This window comes from Xyrauchen texanus, chromosome 39 (genome assembly GCF_025860055.1).
Source record: "Xyrauchen texanus isolate HMW12.3.18 chromosome 39, RBS_HiC_50CHRs, whole genome shotgun sequence".
NCBI classification, from domain to species: domain Eukaryota; kingdom Metazoa; phylum Chordata; class Actinopteri; order Cypriniformes; family Catostomidae; genus Xyrauchen; species Xyrauchen texanus.
In genome coordinates this window covers 9292350-9313077 of record NC_068314.1, presented here as the reverse complement: position 1 = coordinate 9313077, position 20728 = coordinate 9292350, and the positions used below count along the sequence as shown (strand labels likewise).

Here is a 20728-nt window from a genome sequence, read left to right as displayed (position 1 = left end):
TAGGATTTCAGTATGTTGGCTTTCTCAAGCCAACCTAATAAGTTTAAATAGGATTTCAGTATGTTGGCTTTCTCAAGCCAACCTAATAATATTAAGTTTAAATTGGATTTCAGTATGTTGGCTTTCTCAAGCCAACCTAATAAGTTTAAATAGGATTTCAGTAAGTTGGCTTTCTCAAGCCAACCTAATAATAATAATAATAATAATAATAATAATAATAATAATAAGTTTAAATAGGATTTCAGTAAGTTGGCTTTCTCAAGCCAACCTAATAATTAACCTTATTCATGTGTTTCTACATACAGAGTGAAAAGCAACTGAATGGGTGATCTAATATGTCACGTCGTGACCTTCCAGCGAGTTAGGTAAGGCATCTCCCTAGTCCTGTTAAGGGGGGAGGAGGCATTTACCCAAGGAGGCTATGGCGGAACCTTTCCTAATTTGTTGTTGAGCAATTTCCCGCCAAGCACTGTCTAGTAGGGATGGTAAAATTCACAGATTCGCACCGGTGCATCGCATAAAAGTAAACGATGCAATGCATTGATTTAAAAAAGTGTGCATTGGATACAAATTGGCATTTGTATCGCGATGCATTGTTTCTAACATTTGCATCAGTAAAAAACTATTTATTTATATATAATTATTAATATATGTGCTATACTTGTATTATTTATAAAGTGACCAAAAACGTGTTACCAATATTTTATATGTAGATTGATTTCTCCTCTCTAAACTGTTTCTCAAGCGCATTCTCTCATCACCACTGCTGCTACGTGAATATGACGTATCTGAACACTACGGAGACCGAGGCGTGTCCTAAGAGTCACATAGAATATAGATTAACATGGCAGAGGTAGAGCTGCAACTTCCACCAAATAATTAAAAATCCATTGTTTGGAAACACTTTTGGTTTTATAAGATAGATGAAAAATTTGATAAAACCCATGCAATTTGTAAAATATATCATGCAGCTATATAATACACAGGCAGTACAACTAATTTAACAACACACTTAAAGCGTGTCACGATGTGAGTGCATAGATATCTGCCTCCCACACCTCGCCCTTGTCCTCGGACCTCGTATATTTTTTTTCCATTGCATCGTATTGCATTGAATCACATTGAGTTGAATCGGATCGAAATCGGATCACACTGCATCGTAATAGGGGTAAATCGGATCGCATCGGTAGCTGCTTCATATGCATCTTTAATGTATTGTATCATTGGTTGAGAGTGTGCCAGCCTAAACTCCAGGCATTCGCCTGTATGCATTCCTGCAGGTCCCCCACCCTCATGATGGAAGTGATCACCACCAGGAGAGCCATCTTCAGAGACAAAGGGCTGAGCTCAGCCTGCTCTAGGGGCTCAAAGGGGGCTCTCTGTAGGGCAGGTAGGACCACAGAGAGATCCCAAGAGGGAATCAGGCACGCCTAGGAGGATTCAACCTCCTCGTGCCCTTGAGGTCCCCCGTCCAGTGTATCGTGGTATGCTGTTATGGCAGCCAAGTACACTTTCAGGGTTGAGTGAGACAGCTGTTTCTCCAGCCCTTCCTGAAGGAAAGCCAGCAAAGACCTGATGATCTCTGTGGGTCTTCCCCACGGGAAGAACACCAGTTCATGAAGCAACGCTACTTCAAGGCATACAGCCGCCTCGTAGAGGGGGCTCTGGCACGAATGTTCGTATTTACTACCGCTGCCGGAAGACCCCTAGGCCCATACAGGAGCCAGACGTGGAGATTCCAGAGGTCTGGCCACAGGTGCTGAAGCATGCCCTGCCCCTGAGTGCGAAGTTCCCACCTTAGGAGAATGCACCAGCGAGGTGCTATTGCCAGGAGCATCAAATCCGAGAACAAAGTCTGGTTGGGCCAGTACGGCACAACCCCTCGGTTGTGGTATTTATTTCTGTGCTCTTTTCATGAGTGCTGAAGGCAGCGTTCAGCCTAATTTGTAACGGAGGGAAATACAAGTTTGTTCTTTCTCATGGCAATAAACTTGTGCATAACATATACATCACAGATGCGGAACTTTTTAGTTTCTTTGTTACTTTTCTGGTTCAGTGGAAAGAATGACTGTGTATAAAATGACAAATGACTCATATAGATTCTTGCCCGTATTCCAAAACCATTATATGTAGGGTATTTGGTATGCTAAATTTAGAAGGGAACCGTTAAAGTGCTCGTCTTCTCACACCAATATATGTAAGGGAATTTAGGGTCTTGAAATATGTGAGCTATGAACTAAATGAAACTGTCCTTATTCTACATTATTATGTACTGAAATATATAATGGAATTAGTCGCATTTGACAACCATTATAAATTAGATAAATTACATATAACTAGATCATTTGTCTGACTAAAATTCTCGACCATTAAAATCATAATACAACTTCTTGTTGTATCTACTCACAATTTCTACTGTAAGGAATTAGCCTTAATAAGGGAATTATTAATATTATTCTCATGGCTTATTGAAAATAATATCACAATTTAGGTACAGCTTTGAAGCTAAATCTTTTAGAAGCAGGGATGAAATTATTTATCAAAATATACCACAGTCAAATCATCTCTGAATACAGACAAACTTTATTGCTATTCTAAACATAAATCTAATCTGACACATATATACATGAGACAGGTTGGTGAGAAGAGTGACAGAATGTGAAATAAATGATCAATACAGTGAAAATGAACTTTATGGAGTCTGTTGATGACGCCTTAGGAAACATTTATCCTTATTTGAGTCTACATCGATTTGCTATCGGATTACTCAAAGTATTTAACTAATACCCCAGCACTTTGAGCAAAGTGTAGAGATGTACTTGCATGTCTTTGTGTTTCCTTGCATTCTTTGTTTTGGTCAACAAAATGCCAGATTCATCATCATCAAAAAAAAGTGTCAAATTGCTGACAGATCCTGGTTGATTACTATTAATATGTAAAAATGGACACTGTCCTGCTTACGATTAACATGGATAAGATCTCATGCAACATCCATTTTCTCGGTGTGCTCCCGTGTGACTATCTACCAAAAGACCCTTTAAGAAAATTACCATCAACGGTTATAATCAACACACATCCTTTAATACTCCCAGGTGAACACTGGTTAGATATCTACATAAATGAGGATGATGTGGGGTGCTTTTTCAACAGATTGGTTATAAACCAGTTTACCCCCATTTTCCACCGATATTCAAAAACATTCTAAACTGCAATTCTAGTGTGGTAAAGCATTCATCAGTGCAAGCCAAGATTTTCATCAGAGACTTGTGGTCTGCATTGTGTGTTCTTTCTCTACTACATGGCAAAGGGTATGATTATGCTTTTGTGTTGAAACTGTATACCAATTATTTTATTAAAAATGACAAAAAGGTGTCAGCTTTTGTGAAAAAACTAAACAATCTCATTGCAATGAAAATGTTTTGAAGTGTGTTCAATGTGTTCAGACAGGTGAAATATTTATGTCTTATGCTTAATATTCGGATTTTGTTTGAACAAAACATTAATCAACAAGATATAGCAGCTGATACACGTAAGAGACCAATGATACACACACACACACACACACATATATATATATTAGGGATGCACCGAAATTAAAATTCTGGGCCGAAACCGAAAATCCAGGATGCACTTTTTTTTTTTTTTTTTACCTATTTAAGAATTTTTTTTGTGTATAATTGTATTAATATTATACTTTTTCATTAATTTCATGAATTTAATGAATCTGAATTGAAAAACTACAAACCAATAAAATAAATCACACTTTTATTGAAAGTAACACCAATATTGGACAAAAAATATATTAAAACATTATTAAATATTATTCTTCATTCAGTTCTGTAAAAATCTAATTTTACAGATTTTATTAACAAAAAAAAGTTTTAGAAAACTATTATATGCAAAACAACAGTCAAGTAATGAACTTAGCTAGCATCTTTGAAAAAGTTTAAATATGCAACAGTAATTTTAATTGAAACAAAAAGGCAGAACACAGAATGGCAGAGGGCCTCTATTCCACTGATCTATATATAACTATAATGTATAATTATATACATAGATCAGTGCTCTATTCTGTTTATGTAAACGTATGTACACTTTAAGTGAACATTATTGTGCAAAACAACAGTGCAAAACAGCAGTAATTGAACTAAATCCAACCTCAACTGTAAACGACTGATGTATCCTCAAGTGAAGAACAAGTGTAATGTAATTGCTATACACATCAAATTGGACCGCTTTCTATTTTAACTACAAGTGACGGTTTCTCTTCAAGAACAAAAGTTGCTAAACTTTCTGACAGTCTCTCCTGTCAGAAAGCTCATCAAGAACATGAGATTCTGCACAGAACAGTTTCTCACTCTCTGTGCTGGTGCTTGGGTAGATAAATACCTGTGCGCAATCCGGGCAAGCAAAGGAACGCGGTCTTTGTTTGTGCGACCGTAGTCAAGGGGATTGTAGCTTCTGGCGTAGTTCAGCTAGGTACGTCTCAAGTTGTGGTGTAGCAGCACTAGTTGTGGCACTGCTGTGGATCGGGGCGCTTTCCTGTAGAATCTCTTGCTGTACTCTGTATATATATATCTTGAAATTTCTGCTGCACAAACACTGCAGATCGCAAATGTGATGTCCTTATCAGAAACTTTTAAGAATTTCCACACCACTGACATGATCGACCTTTGTTTGGTAGTGCCGTGATAAGGGCTAGATCGATCCAGAGTGAAATCAGAGCACTGAGGGGCGGGGCGAGGAGGTATATATTTTCGGACTTTTTTCTCTTTCGGCCGAAAACCGAAAGTGCCATTTTCGGCCGAAAATTTTCGGCGGCCGAAATTTCATTGCATCCCTAATATATATATATATATATATATATATATATATATATATATATATATATATATGCACACACACAAAAAACAAACAAACACAATTATAGATGTATAGATATAGTAGTGTCTACAGGTACTGTGATAAGTTTAAGGAATAGATTAATTTAATGTCAATTAATAGTAATCATTGTTATTAATTACATATTTCTGGTGATGTTGTGGAGAGAGAGAAAAAGAAAGATATAGATGAAACTAGCTGAGTGATAGATAGATATGGAACAATCATAGTTATAATAATAAATATAGCTGCAAGCACCAGTGCGATTCCTCCTCAAAATGGCAAAACATTTAAAATTGATCAGTAGAGGGTTGGGGTTAAACCCTCCCAATGGAGGAATCCAAAAAACATGTCTTTCTGTCTGAATCCTAAACAAAAAAAATTCAGTGTACAGGAAAATCCATCATACCGGACCGTATGGATCCTTGAGGCTTTTTTGTTCCCAATGAGAAATTAGGAATATACATCAGGTTTCAGAAGAATTGGACAAATCGGATGGAAATGGCATCATTTTGAAAATGTGACTTTTGGGGCGTGGCCTGTAGTGCCCTCTATTGGCGAATGTGGGGTAATCTTGGTGTGGAGGTACCCGTTGGCATGTAGTATCAATGTGCCAATTTAGAAATGTTTTGGCCAGAAAATGGCTCTTTTCGGTATGGCCTGTAGCGCCCCCGAAGGGCAAATGCTGGCCATTATTGGTTTAGGGGTTACCATTGGCCTGTAGTATCAATGTACAAAATTTGACCCAAAAATGGGACATTTGGGAGTGGCATGTAGCGCCCCCTAAATGCAAATGTGGGCCATTCTTTGCATAATACTTCAGAGTGATATCATCTTGAAGAATGTTAGGTTTAAAAAAACCATCAGTCAAAATGACATTTGATTTATTGACACATATATATTGAGGCAATGTGTACATTTACATAAATACGCCCCATTCAGCCATTTTGTTTCAGACATATTGAAAGACATCAGTTATACACATGGGTACCAAATTTCAATTGGAGCTACTGTTTAGGATAAGAAGTTCTTTGTAGGTTTTTTCCAAATTTTCACTGTACAGGAAAATCTATCATGGTGACATGGGTCATTGAGGCTATTTGTTCCCCATGAGAAATGAGGCATGTACACCAAGATTCAGAAGAATTTGACAAATGGGGTGGAAATACCATCACTTTGAAAATAGGACATTTAGGCGTTGTCTGTAGCGCCCCCTAAGGGTGAATGTGGGCCATTCTTGGTTTGTGGGTTCCTGTTGGCCTGTAGTGTCCTGTTTCTACAGTTCCTAAATCTTCCACTGTAGTACTATCCTCGACTAACTCATCCTCTCTCCTCCTTGAATCATATGTGATGCAAAAGAACAGATACAGCACATAACTTATTGCAAATCAGCTTCAAACAACTAATTCATCAAGTGCTACATATTTCAAATTGTAGACAAATACCATTGAAGAAAATGTATTTGGAAGAGCAGATCAGTGGGATTGCCCTAAGACCTATCATGATTATTGAATTTTCATGTACATTACCATATTTTAGGTATGCTGGAGCAGACCCAGTGACTGTTTTGTATGCCAGCATCAGAGCCTTGAATTTAATATGTACTTCAACCGACAGCCAGTGGAGAGAGACAAAAAGTGGTGTAACATGCGCTCTCTTTGGTTTATTAAAGACCAGATGTGCTGCTGCATTCTGGATCATTTGCAGAGGTCTAATTGCACATGCAGGAAGGCCTGCAATGAGCAAGTTACAGTAGTCCAGTCTAGTTATGACAAGAGACTGAACAAGCAGTTGTGTGGAATGTTCAGAGAGGAATGGTCTTATTTTCCTGATATTGTAGAGTGTAAATCTACATGATCTTGCAGTCTTTGAGATGTGGTCTGTGAAATTAAGCTTGTTATCGATGGTTACCCCTAGATTTCTGACTGTTTTGGAAGGCGTTACTGTAGTTGAACCCAGCTGCACGTTGATGTTGTGTTCAACAGCAGGGTTGGCTGGAAAGATTAGGAGTTCGGTCTTTGCTGGTTTGAGTTGCAGGTGGTGTTCCTTGCTGTCACTTGTTTAATCTAGATCCCTTGTTGTTGTAGTGTGGCCGTCACAGACTGCTTATAATCATCCTGCTTCTCAAAGGCATCCAAGCGCTCCTTAACTATGTTAAAATGCCTCTCAATGGCATTAACATGTCCCTCAATGGCGTTAAAACATCCCTCAATGGTCTTGAAACCACCCTGTATCAGATGGATTATGTGTTGATTGTCTATAATGGGATGTGATCCCCATCTGTAAACCTCCTGATTTGAAGGCAGAGCCTCAGGGTTGGAATCTCCCACAGACAAGTTTGTTGGATTGATCATCCTTTGTGTTTCTTTAGGTACCGGGGAAAATGCATCCCATGATTCTATCAGTCCATCACCCCAGCACCAAACATCATTTATATCGGGTACTGCATGGTCATCCACATCCAACTCTGTGAAAAAAAGGAGGATGTATGAATTAGGAAAAGATCAATTAATTTTTTAAACAAATTTATTTATGTAGACTTTGAGAAGTCATTCATATTGTTATACTATTTAAGACTTATTATTATAATTTTTTTTTCTTCTGTGACTAAAGATTTCAGACAATTTCTAGGTTTGAGGTGACTAAATCCTTAGCATCACTATTAGTAGAAAACATGGCACTGACAGGTAGGGCTAATTCACACACAATTGCTCTCTCACTATTGCATTCAAATAAATGTAATCGTACTGTACTACTTTATATGCATCTGATTTGAACAGAAATCAAGCCAACATCAACGTTTGTTCACAAATTTTAGCATCTAGTTAACTTCACACACACAAACAAACACACACACACATACACCAGCTGATGCTCAGAGCAAACGTCTTGACCGTATCCATTCTGGTGTCTTTGGTATGAAATCAAGATCTCTCACACCACCATCAACCAGAGCATGCACCTAGGCGACTGTAGCCGCATTACGTTTGAGTCTTATTGGCTTTGTTGCAACACCATGGCAGCTAGCCCTCTCCATGTGATTTTCATTTCCAGACATGATGATCTTGTTTACAAGGTTTGATAAATCTTATGGATAAACAAAAACTAAAAACAAAAAATAACACATAAGAACATTTTAAACAAATCCAACAAACCATGTAAGTAATGCTGCATTACAAACACTTACTGAGCAGGGGGATGCCTGCACTGATGTTCTCTAATGCTGAACTATGCTTCAGACCTGCTGGTAAAATTTTTAAATATAATTCAGGGGACAGGGACAGGCCGAAAGGGAGGACTTTGTACTGGTATGCTCAGCCCTTGAATGTGAATCGTAGAAAGGGTCGGTGTCAGGGCAAAATCGAAACATGACAGGTTGGAAAGCGTAAGCCACACTTCCAAGCTCTGCACGAGGGGCACTAAAGGGATGACCATTTTTTATATACCCGGTGGGGCTTCGCAGCTGTGGGAATCAGGTAGTGTTGTGTCGGGAGGCAAAGTTGTGACCTGAGGCATGTGTGCTGAGAAGAGACTCAAAGCACTTACCTTGCTCCACGTACCCGGTAGGAGGCGGGTTAGTGACTGAGAAGGAGGCCCTGGTAAGGCGTCCGTGGTTGTGAACTCTGTACAGACCAGCTCCTGAGCGAACATATCGTACCCTGGATGGTCTGTCTCAGGAACGCTTGGGAGCCTACCGGGTCCTGGAAGAGGTTTGTGAGACAGAGGGCGTCCACTTCCTGCAGGTGGCTCTACACCAGTGCTGAGAGCTGGGCCCTGGTTGTGGCGGAGCTACCTGCTGGTTTCTTGCTGCCGCAGGGGAGTGCCCTTGGTGGGCAGATGGGGCTCGGCTGGATGTAGACCAGTGCCGAGGTAGGAAATGTTGGATGGCCTCCGTCTGCTTCTTCACTGCTGAAAAGTGCTGGGCGAAATCTTCAATGGTGTCGCCGAATAGGCCAAGCTGGGAGATGGGGGCGTTGAGAAAGAGGGCTTTGTCAGTTTCCCGCATCTCAACAAAGTTCAGCCAAAGGTGATGGTCCTGGACCACAAGGGTGGCCATCGCCTGTCCGAGTGCCCACACTGTGACCTTCATGGCCCAGAGGGCGAGGTCGGAAGCTAAGCGCAGTTCCTGCAGCACATCAGGATAAGGACTACCCATGTGCAGATCTTTTAGTGCCTCGGCCTGGCGGACTTGCAAGAGGGCCATGGCGGAGGCAGCCTGTCCGGCGGCCTTGTAGGCTTTCGCTGTCAGCGATGTCGTCATCCTACAGGCCTTGGAGGGGAGAGTGGGATGATCCCGCCAAGTGGTCGCGCTTTGCGGGCACAGGTGCACTGTAACCGCTTTGTCCACCTGGGGGACTGCTGCATACCCGTGGACCACCCCGCCTTCGAGGGTAGTGAGAGTGAACGAGGTCGATTCCGGGCAGTAAAAGGTTCCTCCATGACCTCATTAGCTCGTCATGCACCTCCATGAAGAAAGAAACTGGGGCCGTGGCTTCCATTGGTGCCCTGACCTGAGGAACCAATCATCTAGCCATGAGGGTTGAGGGGAGGATGGAGGGTTCCAGTCCAGCCCCATGCTCATGGCGGCCCAGGCAAGTAAATCGGTCATCTGAGCGTCAGCCTCAGATTGGGCGGGGAAGCCCAAAGGTGGTATCCCAGCTGAGTTCTCCGCGTCAGACACCACGACACTCTCCTTTGCAGTGGTGACGTCATCATCCTGCTCCATGGCTCCAACGGAGACATCAGACTGGCCTTGAGGTGAGCCGGTCCCATGTCGAGCCCGGATGGAAGCAATCGAGCATGCTGGGGGGCAGGTGGTTCGTGGGGATTTACCCGGCGGTACCGATTGAGGCGGATCGACCTCAATCCTGTGAGAAGAAGGAGGGGCGTGGAAGGAGAGGAATTTCCTTTAAGAAAGGAAAGCCGCAACCGCAACGATGCCATGGTTAGGTTCTCGCAATGAGTACCTGAACCATCCACAAATGCTGCCTTGGTGTGATCGTGATCCAGACACACAAGGCAGCGCCTATGGCTGTCAGGAGCGGAGAGATATCTGCCGGAGATATCTGCATAGTCATTGTTTTGGCCAGCAAAACTTTTATGAAATTTTATGAAACTTGAAAAATAAATGTCAATTTACCCTAATTAAAATGTGACAAGAATAAAAACAACCAGATATTCAGTTTATCTTTCAGTCTTAACGCTGCTTCAAGACCTGGATTTTACATTGGACATCAAGTGCCAAATGAAACCAAAATGGTTTATTATACAAGAGAAAATATAATTATTATTTTTTCTTTATTTGAAAAGGGACCATGTACAATTTTTAACATAAATGTTTCCATTTTATGCATTGTACCAGATTTAGCCAAAGGCTAATTTTCATCCATTTTCACAGTCCCCTGGCAGTTCATCACTAACATAAATGATAAAACAAGACAAACAGTGCCTACATACAATAAAACACAGACATTTGAAAAATTAGTTAGTGTTTTGGTTTCTAAATATGTATTGAATATTTATAGTTGTATGCTCTTAATAGATGGGAATTCACTGCATGATACACAATGTGGTAGCACAAACCATGTTTATCCTTGTTGCAATTGAACCTGTATTTAATGTAGTCTGGGTAATATTTTGTTTTACTGTGCATAGTTTTGCTCATGCTTTTTGAGAATGAGTGCATGTAATGCTAGATGTTTACATTGCCATCTGCATAATTTGGCTACTGTAACTTCTACTATCTACAAAAGAGTTTAATTGGACATCCTTACTGTGAACAACAAAAGATATGGAAATTGTTATCTACTCTATTTAAAAAGTTGAGAAGCATCTTACTATATATGCACTATGGTTTTTGTTGGTTTCCTCTGCTTTTTGCTAATCAGAACAGATCTCCAACCCATTTTTGGGTCACAACCCACACGTTTGAGAACCACTGCCTTAATGTACAGTATGCCTGAGTGGATTCTGGTGTACCCAAGAGCTGTTATAAAAATAAGATATTGGAAATATATTTTGAAGAATAAATTACTCTTATTTAAGAGGGGTTTCTTAACTAAGTATTTGAAGCCAACATACAAAACCACTGCCAGAGAAAACAAGCATTGAAAAGCATTACTTAAATTTTTTCCTGAGATATCCATAGATCCCGATACAACTAGCCCTGGTGCCCAATTACCAAACCTTGTCTTCACAATAACCTCGTCTTCACAATCTATCATAACATAGCAGAGTTTATATGTTATGTCTTTTTAAAATAAAATGTCCTATTTAACATTTAAAGTGCATGTATTTTCATGTTTTAATCATCAATATTATTAGGAGTAATTGAAGAGAGTGCATGTATATCCCTCATAGACCTACCTGAGGCGGTTTGGATATCTTGATACCCCACTGAACCCAGAAGCTCACACTGATTCCAGTGAGTCGGCTGTGACTGAGGCTCTCAGGTAAAATCATTTTCACAATTTGCATGTATCCTTAAGTATTTATCAATAACCAAAGCTCAGTTGCTCTGCAGTTTCTAAAGTAAGTATGTATATGTCCTGACATAATTGTAGAGGTGCACAATCCATTAGATTTCATTATAATCTCTATAGCATCTACTGTTAACTGTTGCTTTTGTAAAAGTCTCTTTCAGAGGGTGTCAGGGCTTTCAGTCACTGGAAAACTTGACAGGGCTACACTTGTGAAAATGAGGCAGCCGCGGTGTGGTGTTGAGGACCCATTCAACCAAAAGTCTTTCAAATACCGGCGGTTTGGTGGTGGGTGATCAGGCAATCTTATTTATTGAAAATCTTTTCAAATATAGCCTGACATCTTTGTATAAGATTTGTAGTTTGGAGTGGTGGTGGTGTAGTGGGCTAAATCACTGAACTGGTAAGCAGAAGGTTGTCGGTTTGATCCCCACTGTCACCACCATTGTGTCCTTAAGCACAGGACTTAACTCCAGGTTGCTGCGGGGGCATTGTCCCTGTAATAAGGGCACTATAAGTTGCTTTGGATAAAAGCGTCTGCCAAATGAATAAATGTAAATGTATAAGCTCTTAGAAACAACATAAAAAATTAGCAAAATTTGGCAAAACATTCTACAGAGTATAATTTGCTGCATTTACTCCTGTTGCCATATAACTTACAGGAAAGTGATTCATTTTAAATTATTTTATTAAATAAATAAATTATTTTTGTCTTTCATTAGCTTCCACATGTTGTATATTTCCTTCTTTATCTTATTAGCAAGCCCAGATGGAATCTGCGGGAGCAGAACTCTGTAGAAAGCTCTGCAGACTTTCGCAAAATTGCAAGATCTGTCATTCACAAAAGTTCTGCAAATCCCCCACAACTTGCATTTTTGGTTATTAAATATTTTGGCTAATTTGATGATGCTTTCAACTACGAATTAAAATTAAGTACTCTTAGCTCCATTAATACATTTTTTTATTCATTGTGTAAGTACCTTCCACAGATTTCCCCTCAAAATCAGCACAGAAAAAACTAAAGTCAGCTTTTAGTACCTCTCAGCTGATAAAGTCATTTAAACATGGTGACGTTAGTCAAAAACAAACCCACAGCATAGCAATATATTTCTATTAAGTCAATCCACACCTGAAGATTGAGGATATGACAATTTGATTAGATGTTGACATTACCAAGTCATGTTTTGCTGATGTTCATTTAGAGAAAATAGCTACATTGGCATTTTTATTGTTTCTTTCTTTTTTGCAGGTTTTTGGCATAAGGAAAACTTAACATACCGCATTACCAACTATACGCCAGATATGGGGAAAACTGCGACACAGATAGCCATACGCTTTGCATTTAAGTACTGGAGTGATGTCACTCCACTCAACTTTAAAGAGGTTGATTATGGGCATGCTGATATTAGGATCTCATTTCACAAGAGAGATGGCTGTCCCTCACCGTTTGATGGCCCTGGTAAGTGATTCTCACCAAGTTAATGTGAAATTCTGAAATTCTCACACAGTTGTTGTTTTGCTTTTTGTGATAAGGCTTTTGTAACAAGGCAAAAGAAGTGCAAGGACATGGCGAGTGTTGTCAATTTCATAATTAGCAGGGTGCGTGAGTATTGTACCCACTGCAGCCCATTTTTCTAACTGTGTATATATATACTCTGTATGCAAAGTCTGTGTATGTACCTGGAATGTTTGCACTAATTAATTGGTCCACAAGGTGGCAACACTCATAGTTTGACCATTGATTATGAAGTAGCAGCCTGATCTCATTAATATACATAGCTATTTGTATGTTAATATTGTAACATTTAAACATACAAGTTTGTAAGTTTGGATAGACACTAAAATGTACAGTATGGACATACATAAATTTTTTTTTATGTATTTACAGCTTTAGAAACGTAAAATATTGACATATCCATTACAACTATATTTGAATACAAGAATCAATTATAAATATATTTGTAAATTTTGACTGTTTTATAGATATTTTAGATCCCTTTACCCTACCCAACCTCTAAACATGACCACATTTCAACAATATAAAAACATGTAACAAGTAGATTAATATATTGTAGCAAAAATAATTGCTACTTTACATTAATTGATATATATTTTAGAGCCGCTTATCCCACACCTACTCCTAAAACTTACCATATACATTTATTAAGCATATATAACACGTAAAAGGCAGATCAATTTAATCACAATAATTTATTCCAAAAAATTGGAAAATTCAATGCAAAAGTAGTCCAAAGGGTGATTGGCTCCCTGAAGGCATACAATAGCTTTGTGTGAGGTGGAGAGTAGTATTTAAATTATTAATTGCTGTAAATCTTCTCACTCTATAACGGCGCAGTCATATGTTATTCAAACATACTCTATACATCTCGGAATACAACATGTCGCAAACTGTCATGAGAAACTTGAGAGCCAATGAGCATTCGACATCACTGTCATAAAACAGCAACAGTTTTTTTTATTTTGAAAACAAAAACAACATAGGTTGACGGTTACAGTGTAGTGATGGGAAGATCGGATTATTTTACTGACTTCGATCTTTGAGTCTCGTTCAACCAAAAAGTTCCTCCAAATTTATCCTCATGTGATTATACATATTTTTTAATGTTCCTTATTTTAGAATGGGAAGATCCCTTGCATTTTAAGTGATTTGTCTTGAGGATGTCTTTTTATTTGACAATTTATTTTACAATTAGCGTGCTAATAGCTTAGCGGAAAGTGACAGAGTTATCTTCTCTCACTTAAAACAAAACTGTCTCATCAAGACCCTTACCCTGCACTTTTCAAAGCAAATGGAAGATGTTATAGTAGTAAAACCTGCATATGACTATGCAAAGACTTCTTGTGAAGAGGATACAACTAAAGATTTAGTGACATGCCCAGAGACTCCGACCAAGTGTCCTCACTCGAAAATGCAACATCAAGTCACGAGCCATTAAATGCAGTTCTCTTGGAGGCAATTGAGAGGTTGGAGAAAAAACAGGACACATTTTTGGAGAAGTTATTGGTGATCAAAATATCCATGTCCTGTAACTCTGGCCATATTGATGAACACAGAGTTAAAATTGATTTGGTCTCTGACCAAATTTGTTAGAATTGATGACTGTGCCATCATCAATTCTAACAAGATGAAGGATCAAATTGTCTCCTTAAAGACTAAAAACAAGCAACTCTGGGAAAGGTTGGATGAACTGGAGACATACAAAGAGACGTTGGAATCTACGGATTGCTGGTATCCCAGAAGTGGAGGGTGAATATGTAAAAATTATGGAAATATTGGCTCGTGTTTCACCTGGCCTCGCTGATGTTCCCCAAACCTCAATTGACGTCACCCATAGGCTTGGAAAGAAAGGGTTTGCTCAACCTCGTCAAGTTATGGTACAGTTCATCTCCCATATGCACCGTGACCACATCTGGACTAATGTAAAGCACTCAGAAATTCTCAAGCAAAAGAACATTAGGATAACAGAGGACTTGACACAGCATGCAAGGGATGCTCGAAACAAGTTATGGCAACTTGTAAGTCAAGCCAGACTTGAAGGTAAACGTGCAGGGTTTCATGGTTCAACTGCCATCATCGATGGGAAATAGATCACAGTAGACAGCATTTAAGTAACTCAATGACATATAGCTCCATAGCGTGGGGTTTTCCATCCTCATGAGATTAAATCATATAGATCGAAGTTTTAGTTTGCCTAAAAATGTAGGCTTAATATGTTCATATGTTCTTGTTATTGTCTGTTCTTTCCATGTCAATGAAACTGACAAGTTTTTCACATAATGTTATGGGAATTAACTAAACGCAAAGCTTTATTTTTATTTTTTAAGTCGAAACGTAAAGATGTCTATTTTTTGCAAGAAACGCACTCAAGCTCTAAAGATTAAACTTTCTGGTCGAATCAATGGGGAGGCAAAGTTCTTTATTGTCATGGTTCTAATTATTCTGCGGGGATTATGGTTTTATTTAACCACCACGTTAGCATTACTGTACTTGAGTCAAATTAATCTAATGAGGATAAATGGTTAATCACTGTTATCCAGTTGGGGGAAAACCTGTTTATTTTGTCCAACATCTATTACTTTAATAGATCCAATCTTAATATTCACTTCTTTATGGATTTAACTTCCAAAATAGCAGCTTTAAAGCTGATTTATGTTTGGATGGTTTTCCACCTAAAAGTGGGGCTAAAACTATTAATAAAATAATTTGTGATATTTACTCTAATCTCTCTTTGGTAGATATTTACAGATGAATTCAAATGGACATTTCCTCTTCCAAAAGTCTCTTTTGCTAAATCCTGTAATATTTCTCATGCACCATTAACTGACCATGATAGTATTGATCTGGAAATTTCTGAATTTACTCATGGTTCCCTAAGGAAGCCAAGGTATTGGAAATCAAATACTTCGCTGTCACAAAACCATAATTACTGTTTGGGCATAAAAAGCATAATTGAAACTTTTAAAACAAATACTAATATCTCTCAGACTTTATATTGGGACTTGTTTAAATACGAGCATCATAAATTGTCTATACAATTTAGCAAAAATCTTTCAAAATTAAAGGAATCACAATATATAACATTATTAAAAGAAATTAATCATATTGCATGTCTGACTTCTAGTGCAGTAGACAAAGAAAAATTATAGTTGTTAAGAGAAAAAATTAACTCTCTTTGCACGGAAAAGGCTAAAGGGGATCAGATCCAGTGCCAAATGGTTAGAATCAGGGGAAAAAAACTGCATACTTCTTTAAATTAGAAAAAAAGAGGTGAACAGAAAAAAATTCCTCCCTGTAAATTGATAATACTCTCATTTCAGACAAGAATAGAATCACAAAGTATGTTCCAGATTTCTATCAATGATTATATTATATGTCTTCTTTTAACCCTGATATTAGTGATCATTTCTTTAGCAAGATACAACCCTTTATTCCCTCTATATGTATAAATAGCAAAAGCCTTTGCGAAAAAGGAAATGTCACTGAAAGAACTAAAAAACTACTCCTTTTAATAAAAGCCCAGGGCCTGATGGTTTTCCCTTTGAGTTTTATAGAACTCAATTGTTTGGGAAGATATCAGAGTTTATTTAAGATATGTTTAAGGAATGTACGGAAAATGGTGAGCTTTCAGAGTTAATGAAGCAGGGCCTAATTACATTGATTCCAAAACCTAATAAAGATATTTTGCATTTAGATAATTGGAGCCCTATTACACTACTTGATTTAGATTGCAAATTATTAGCATCTTTATATGCCAATAGATTAAAATCAAGTAGTGAGAGGAAGACACATTTCAAATAATATTCGATTGGTGTTAGACCTATTAGATTATCCAGAACTAGTAAATGATGAGGCTCTTATTTTATTTATAGATTTTTATAAGGTGTTTTATACGGTAGAACACAACTTTATTCTTTGAAGTGGTATTAGACAAGGTTTCCCTGTATCCCCCTTTTTATTTTTATTAGTAGCTGAAACATTAAATCTCTACACTATACATTACACATATTAGATAGATCACAATTTAATTATTACTCAACTTGCAGATGAAACCTGTTTATATTTAAAGAACAAAAACCAAGTCTCCATTATTCTGGAGGCTGGTTCTCTGATTCCTCAGATCTATTGGTGAACAAGTCTAAAAGTGAGATTATGGCAGTGCATCAATTAGACGATTTATATCCGGAATAGAGGTCAAACAGGCATTTAGATACTTAGGAAATTTGATTAGCGAATCGGCCTCTGAAAGAGTCAAATAATTTTTTTACAAAAAATGTCAAATAAATATTGGTTTCTAAGGCTAAAGGGATTTCAAGACTGATATATCCTGCATTGTCCCACTGTAGATTCTAAGATGTGTGTGTAGATTGATGCTATTTTATACAAATTTATCTGGAGAAATAAGACAGAGTATGTTAAAAGGAAAACAATTATTAGAAGTTTCTCAGAGGGAGGGTTGGATGCGCTAGACTATAGTACTAGTAACAGTAACTTAAAAATTAATTGGATCAAACATTGTCTCGATGGGAATAATAGTGCATGGTTTTGATCCCCAACTTAATCTTTACTAGATGTGGTGGACTTAAGTTTCTACTTTCTTGTAATTTTAAATGTACCAAACCCCCTTTAAACTGGCCAACTTCCATAAGCAAGCCTTGGATGTGTGGAAATTACTCTACAAGCACAATTTGTCTTCACACTTATGTATAATTTGGAACAATCAACATATATTACTCAAAAACAAGACTATTTTCAAGATAGACTGGTTTAACAAAGGATTAATTTTTGTTGCATATTTATTAAACAATTGTGGTGAAATCATCATGGTTACTGTCATAAACTCCGTTTCCCCCGAGGGAGGGAACGAGACATTGTGTCGAATGAAGTGACACAAGGGGTCTTCCTTGGATGCCGAATCGTACCTCTGAACCTGAGAAAAGGCCAATGTCAAGTTGGAAGACAGAATTTGCATGCCGCGCCCCGGACATAGAGGTATAAAGGGAAGCAGGGCAGCGAATTCCAGTTAGATTTTGCAATGAGGAGCCGAAAATGAAGCATCGCCATTTAGAGTGCTAGGTCTAGTGCTGTGGCAGGAGGAACACAACATCTCGTTCCCTCCCTCGGGGAATGGAGGTTACGACGGTAACCATGACATTCCCCTTCTGTCACTCACTCGACGTTGTGTCGAATGAAGTGACACAAGGGGTCCATAAAATAGCGCCACGCACTGACCGTATTACATGACTGTCAAAACAGGTGCACAGCAAGCTATTGCATGCTAGAGGTGTCTGTGTCGGCTGCATGTAGCCCTCCCTAACCCCAACTCTTTTTTTTTTTGCATACAAATCTTAGGTTTCCCACACCCCAGAGGGGGGAAAAAGGTGTTACATGCCTAACATGAGAGCAAGCCCAGCAGCCACGGCCTTCTCTCTCACCATGTTTCTCACATAGGATGTAAAGCGGCTGGGTCTTTCCCTGGGGGGGAGCAGGAGATAGCATGTTGGGATATTTTAGGATGTCCTGAGGCTAGGGTGCTGAGAGAAGACTCGAAGCCCTTACCCTGCTCTGCGCACCTGGCAGGGGGCGGATTTAGAGACTGAGGAAGAGGCCTAAGGGGGCGTCTTCAGAACTCGTCAGCGCTGGCGTGCTTGCTGTAGGCAAGGCCAGAGGCAAGGTAGCTGTTCTGTCCACACCGGGACCGAACCGCGGAAAATACATCACGGGGAGTTAGCCTGAAGAGGGAACTATGCCCGTTGAGCCCGACTCCAGTACAGAGCATTGAGACTCGTTGTTGATCTGGCCACGAATTGCTCCACTGAATTGGAGTGGTGGTGGCGTAGTAGGCTAAAGAACATAACTGTTAATCAGAAGGTTGCTGGTTCTATCCCACAGCCACCACCACTGTGTCCTTGAGCAAGACACTTAACTCCGGGTTGCCCCGGGGGGGATTGTCTATGTAATAAGTGCACTGTAAGTCGCTTTAGATAAAAGCATCTGCCAAATGCATAAATGTAAATGTAATTCACAGGCCAGAGGGCTAGGGAGGAGAAGCATCCAGGCAGCGATGCTCAGTGGCTGACCTGGGACATAAGGCGCACTGGATCAACTTGGTGAAGGGTGCAAGGTGCAAGCCGGTCGGTTGTGCCGCGTTACGATTTCTACCGGCTCCGACCTGACAAAACACGGGACGAGACTGACTCAACCCTCAGATTGTAAAACCTGGCAAAGGTATTGGGTGTTGCCCAGCCCGCTGCTCTGCAGATGCTGGGGAGGTGCCATGTCTCAGTGCCCACGAGGATGCCACACTTCTAGTAGAGTGTGATAGGCTAAGGCAATAGCATCAACGACCCAGTGGGCTAACCTCTGTTTGGAGACGCCGTTCCCTTTCCAACGTCCGCCAAAGCAGACAAAGAGCTGCTCAGAACATCTAAAGCTCCGTGTGCAGTCCAAATAGTGATGCAAAGCACGCACCGGACACAGCAACAAAAGGGCTGGGTTTGCCTCCTCCGAGGCAGCGCTTGCAGGTTCACGACCTGGTCCCTGAAAGGGGACGTATTCCGGTCATGGTCTCAGGATAACATAAGAAAGCGCCGGACCGAACTCCAGGCAGGTGTCGTTTACAGGTCTCCAACCCTCTTGATGGAGGCTAATGCGATCAGGAGGGTCGTCTTCAAGGAGAGGGCCTTGAGCTCGACTGAATCAAGCAGCTCGAAGGGGGGTCTCTGAAGACCCGAGAGGACCACTGAGAGTCGTGCTTACCAAGGGACTTGCGATAGCAGCTACATACACCTTCAAGGTGGAGGGGGACAGCCTCCCCTCCAGCCTCTCCTGCAGGAATAGAAGCACTGACCGAACTGCGCATCTCTGCGTGTCTTTGGCTCGGGAAGAACACCAATTCACGAACAAGTGCCACTTTAGGGTGTAGAGCTGCCTGGTGGAGGGAGCTCTGGCTTGGTTGATTGTGTCTACAACAGCAGGCGGTAGACACACTAGATCTTCCACATCCCGTCCAGGGGCCAGACATGGAGGTTCCAGAGGTCTGGTTGCAGATGCCAGAGGGTTCCCGTCCCTGAGAAAGAAGGTCCTTCCTCAGGGGAATTTTCCAGGGAGGGGCGTGAGATCAAAGAACCAGGTGCGGGTGGGCCAGTAAGGGGCCACCAGGATGGCCTGTTCCTCGTCCTCCCTGATCTTGCACAGCACCAATGCAAGAAGGCTCACTGGGGGAAATGCGTACTTGCCCAGCCCCCGGGCCCAGCTGTGTGCCAGCGCGTCTGTCCCAAGAGGGACAGGGAGGACGAGGAAAAGGCCATCCTGGTGGCCCCCTACTGGCCCACCCGCACCTGGTTCTTTGATCTCACGCCCCTCCCTCAGGGAGTACCAGAGCGGGCAGTGGGAGTTGTCTAGGGAGGCAAAGAGATCTATCTGTGCCTTGCCAAATCGGTCCCATATGAGCTGGACCAACTGGGGGTGGAGCATGTCCGCCATCGTTTTGCAGTTGCCAGGGATGTGAGTTGCGACCTGAGTTGCGGCATATTCCAAAGGAGGAGATGTTGGGCGAGTTGTGACATATGACGAGAGCGCACGCCGCCCTGGCAATTTATGTACGCTACCATCGTGGTGCTGTCAGAATGGATCAAGATGTGCTTGCCATGGATTAGTGGGAGAAATTCCGTAGGGCATGAATTAAAGCCGGCAACTGATGTGCCAACACTGCCAGGGTCCATTCCAGGGGCAAGCGGCAGCGCGCACGTTGCACACCCCAACCCTGTCGAGAGGCGTCTGTGGTTTCCACGACATGTCTGGACACCTGCTGCAGGAGGTCTGTCCAAGGGCTGAAAAGTCTGACAGC

The 20728-nt window shown here is 40.5% G+C and overlaps 1 protein-coding gene across 1 annotated transcript in view; it reads left to right on the top strand.

Annotated features, from left to right (window-relative positions):
- The window catches only part of mmp19 (matrix metallopeptidase 19), a 269832-nt gene that overhangs the window by 157083 nt on the left and 92021 nt on the right, over window positions 1-20728 (top strand). Inside the window, exons 2-4 of the mRNA XM_052111502.1 lie at window positions 11242-11333; window positions 11515-11648; window positions 12610-12819. Of these exons, the coding sequence (XP_051967462.1) occupies window positions 11242-11333; window positions 11515-11648; window positions 12610-12819 (436 nt within the window). The remainder of the gene's footprint in view (window positions 1-11241; window positions 11334-11514; window positions 11649-12609; window positions 12820-20728) is intronic.